Source organism: Pinus tabuliformis, chromosome 2_2 (genome assembly GCF_031772625.1).
Source record: "Pinus tabuliformis cultivar Carrire ecotype Pingquan chromosome 2_2, CPIR1, whole genome shotgun sequence".
NCBI classification, from domain to species: Eukaryota; Viridiplantae; Streptophyta; class Pinopsida; order Pinales; family Pinaceae; genus Pinus; species Pinus tabuliformis.
In genome coordinates, this window is record NC_142300.1 from 203,811,970 (window position 1) to 203,816,442 (window position 4,473).

The window sequence follows — 4,473 nt, forward strand, 5'->3', positions numbered from 1 at the left end:
TCAAACCTGAAATTGTTTGATTGTGTTTGTTATGCTATACCTATGTGTCTTGAATTCAGTTACGAATATATTTTTGAGTTGAGAGTATATTATTACTAATAATTATAACTCAGACTTAAGACGTGCGCCATAATCGAGAATCCAGGGATGCTCTGAAGCAATTTAATAATGACACAATCTTGAGATCTTGCTGCTGCGTGGTGGTGTATATTCCACCACAATAATATCTCTCTGTCTAGTGTTTATCCATGTACAAATAATTTCGAGTGGCCGCAGTCGGGAGTCGAGACGGATACACGTTATATTTATAGAACCGAAGTGAGAGAGCGGGGGGTTGTTGTTGCAGCTACCGGTACATCCCCACTTACCCGGGATGGAATTTGATGAGTAAATTGTTTATTTATGAAAGGTGAATTTTTTAGTTAAAATATTTACGAAATTATCTAAATCTTTGCTGAAACTGGAAAAACCAGGGTTATGTGAGAGAGGTAAAAACCATCCAATACTATAAATAAGTCTTTTGAAATTCCAACCCTGCCACCCACGAATATAGAGATAACGTCATACTGTGTGCCGGCGCTTTTGCCGAGTAACCTTTTGCCGGGGAGGGGGCTTTTAACATCAGCGAATCCTGTCCTACCTCACCCACTTTTGCCTTTTATTTTAACCCATTAAAATGACGAATAGCTGACGCTAAACTCTGATCGAACCCATAAAGAAATAAATTCTCTATAGTCATTCTGGATCATTAAACATGCAAATCACCGTCGCCCCAGCAAACCCATGTGTTATCCTTGTAGAAACAATAGTCTAAAACTTTTAAAATGTTCTACTGTGTTCTTTAGGGTAGGTCTATTTAGCATGCACCCTGTTTGCACATTATCCCACTAACGGATTAACGGATCGGCTGTTAATTGTAAAATTATTTAATTATTAGCCATAATTAGGTTTGATAGGTATGTTCTATTTCATGAAATAGGATTTATAGAATTTCCAATTTAATTACTAGCCATAATTAGGTTTGATAGGCATGTCCTATTTCATGAAATAGGATTTCTAGAATTTCCATTAGAGAGCTAGTTGAGAGATTTTAATTTTTAAATTGTGAATTCATACATTTATCATTTATAATTAGGGAATATGATTTTAAATCGAAATTTATTCAATTATTAACTACAATTAAGATAATATGATTTAGTTCATCACAGAGTTTCTAAAATTTTCCAATTTTTAAAAAAATCCTAGATGGTATAAATAATTTATTGATGTAAGAATATTTTTCCAAAAACTTTATCAGTTCTTTCACTCCGGTCTTAACTTTACAAATCATCAGAATTACAAATGCCATATAAAAATTTTGATTGCTATAGGCCTTTGTTAGCTCTTTAATTTATATGATTATACTTGTATGGTATTATTTTAACATGTTAAACTGAGAATAGTATTCTTTTAACCGGTAAAACTGATAATATATATATATATCAAAGAATGGTTAAACTGATATAATATATATATAAACGAATGAAAACTACAGTCGGACTGGGAAAAAAAAATCATATTACATTTCTCATTGGAGACAGTGTACACAGCCTGGTTCTCATGAACTCTGAACATGACAAAATACTCTTTTTTAAATATTGCTTTAGCATTTGTTTTGAGTGGTGGCAGCAGCCGCAGATACATGAACTTTTACAGTTATCAGAGGCTCTCTATCTTCATCACGATGTAATGGGGTGGCTGACATTTCTGTCTCCCCTTTGGTGTTCTGGCAACTCTTAATGGGCTTTATTGATAGATCATGATCTGCACCTGTAAGCTCCCTGGCTCTCTGGGCTTGCAGAATCCAATCTGTTCGAAGCAGAACGCACAACATAAGCGTGACACAGGATGCCTGAGCTGCCAGCAGTCCGAACCATAGGCCCTCAAAATCAAAATTGAATACGAAACCCATGAGAATAGCGACTGGCATGCCAACAAAGTAGAAGGAGCCCAGATTAATGTTTGCACCGGTGGCAGGACGGGCTGTTCCCCTGAGAACGCCACACCCTGTAGTCTGGGGGCAGTTTCCAAGCTCACACAGGCCTATGATGGGCAATGCCAAGGATGTTAGGGAAATGATTTCCTGGTCGTCTGTAAACATTCTGGCCCACCTATGACGCATGGTGGTTGTGAAAGTCATGGCCAGGAATCCCAGTACAACAGCCACAGAAAGTGCTACAATCATGGCCCTCCGTGCTTTTCCAGGCCTGTTGGCACCTAGCTCATTTCCTACTCTAGTCGAAACCCCAAAGCTCAATGACGAGGGGAATATGTACACAAGAGAGGTGGTCTGAATGAGAATTCCCATGGAGGCAACAGTTGCCTTAGGATTTAAAAGCAGCCCACACAAAATAATCATGAACTCATACCACCACCACTCCAGACAAACAGAAACACAACTTGGGATGGCCAGACTGAGCAATGACCTCCATCCTTTCAAACATTCTTTGGAAAGCCCTTCCCAAGATTTCTTGTACACCCCAGAGAACCACAAGTATAAGGCCAACCAAGAAACCAGATTAAAATTAGTCCACACAGCAGCTAGAGCAACCCCCCCTATTCCCAAACGCAGGTACACAACGAGCAGAAAATTAATGGGAATGTGAAGAATCAGAGCTATGGCTGCACAATAGGTGAGAGGAACTGTGACATTTTGAGCTCTCAAATAAATCCTGAGAGGGTGAAGGAAAGCCTGAGCCAGAAGATCTGGAAGGGAACAGAGAATGTAAACAGCAGCCATTTTAGTGATGATTTCATCTTGCCCACACCAGAGAAGGATTCTTTCCATGTTTATCCATAGGAACCCAATAGGCAGAGCAGCACATAGTAGAACTAGTACAGTTCTCTGAAGAGTCAGTCCCATGAGACTCCATCGTTTGGCACCATAAGCCTGGCCACAAATAGGTTCCATTCCCATTGCTAACCCAGATATAACCGAGTATCCGGTTATATTTGCAAACCCTATAGCCAGGGACCCTCCAGCCAACTCCATTTCTCCCAGGTACCCAAGGAACAGCATTGATATCATGGCTCTTGAGTAAAGCAGCAGCCCTGTCAACACCATGGGTCCTGAGATTCTTCCTATTGCATTCAATTCCTGCACAACCTGCACATTTAAATTCATGTAACTCAGTTATCTATATGGACTATACTATATTCTGAATACTAGTTACAATTATTCAGGTAAACTTGAGTCCTGCCAGGCCTTCAGCACACATGGTATTTATCTTTAACGTAGTCTATTTAGAAACCCAAAAACTTTATGTCAATTTGTCCTAGTGACGAATGAAGATCACAACAATGGTATCTCTAGATATTACCACTTCTTTCAGTGTTCCGTGATCCTAACAACCACAAAAAACAATTAACACTTGAGGATAAACTTAAAACAATTAACACTTGAGAATAAACTTAAAACGAAAACACAAACCTCACAGCAGGTTGGCCAGCGCTCCAGCTCACGTTTATCCAACTCTTCATCTGAGAGTTTTTGCTGGGAGACCACCCTCTGCTCCTCATCTCCATCAGGGAAAGGGAGGATGGAAAGATAAAGACTTTCTTGGGCTTGTTCTTGTTTCTCCATTTGGCATTGATGGGCAACAACGCTTTCTTCATCGTTTCCGCAGACGAGACAGGCAGTTTGATGGCACATGATGACTGAAGCAGAGAGAGAGAGAAGGGCAGTAATAATCTACGTAAAACTCTCTGAGAAAACTATCGTCTTCTGGCAGCAGCAGCTCGTCCTAATGGGAACCTACTAGTGTGGGGCTTAGGCACAAAATGGGATTGCAGAGCATGATTTAGGCTTTCACGAAAAAGTTCACATGAATCTCCATTACGACTACTCGCCTCTAAAGCTTGGCTTGTCCTTACGCACACAAGAAGGATTCAATGAAATTCAGAGAGAGTTGCAGTACACATCCCTCACTTGGTATACAAACCGAAATGATGATTTTATGCGTGTGAGCGGGCCTATAAGAAGAGCTGGGGGCGAAGGGGAAAGGGGTCCACTAGACCCTGGCTGGGCTTAGTGCGGGTCCTCGACCAAAAGTTTTCATTTCTGCGGGCTTCTCGGATATCGAGGGTCTTCTGGAGTATGTACAAAGGTTGGAAGTTGGGTGGGCCTGGATGAGAGAGGGGCAAAGCAGGGGAGACTCGCTCACTAGGTTGGGGGGTGTGTGTTAGCAAGGCCTATCTACCCTGTCATGTACTTTTCCCCGGTGGACGTCCACTGCATTCCGTGATCTTTTGTGCTGGCTGGCCAGACGCCCCTCCTCGTTCCCCCATGCCCCCACACTGGAATCCCAATAACCTAATAATAATGATAATAATATCATGCCTTGTTCACACTTCCACGCCAGCAAAAGTACACACCATACCACCCCAATTCCAACCTCGACTGGTTCCCCTTTTTGCTCGGCTGACAATCACAAA

General features: G+C 41.3%; 1 protein-coding gene across 1 annotated transcript; it reads right to left on the reverse strand.

Annotated features, from left to right (window-relative positions):
- Positions 1–1,572: 1,572 nt before the first annotated feature.
- LOC149192065 (protein DETOXIFICATION 48-like) lies at positions 1,573–3,967 on the reverse strand. Its single transcript, XM_089406299.1, has 2 exons — positions 3,470–3,967; positions 1,573–3,145 (listed from the first exon to the last, which is right to left on the reverse strand). Exons 1-2 carry the CDS (start codon positions 3,689–3,691, stop codon positions 1,643–1,645), a joined length of 1,725 nt encoding a protein of 574 aa, XP_089262425.1. The 5' UTR covers positions 3,692–3,967; the 3' UTR covers positions 1,573–1,642.
- Between the last annotated feature and the right edge of the window lie 506 nt (positions 3,968–4,473).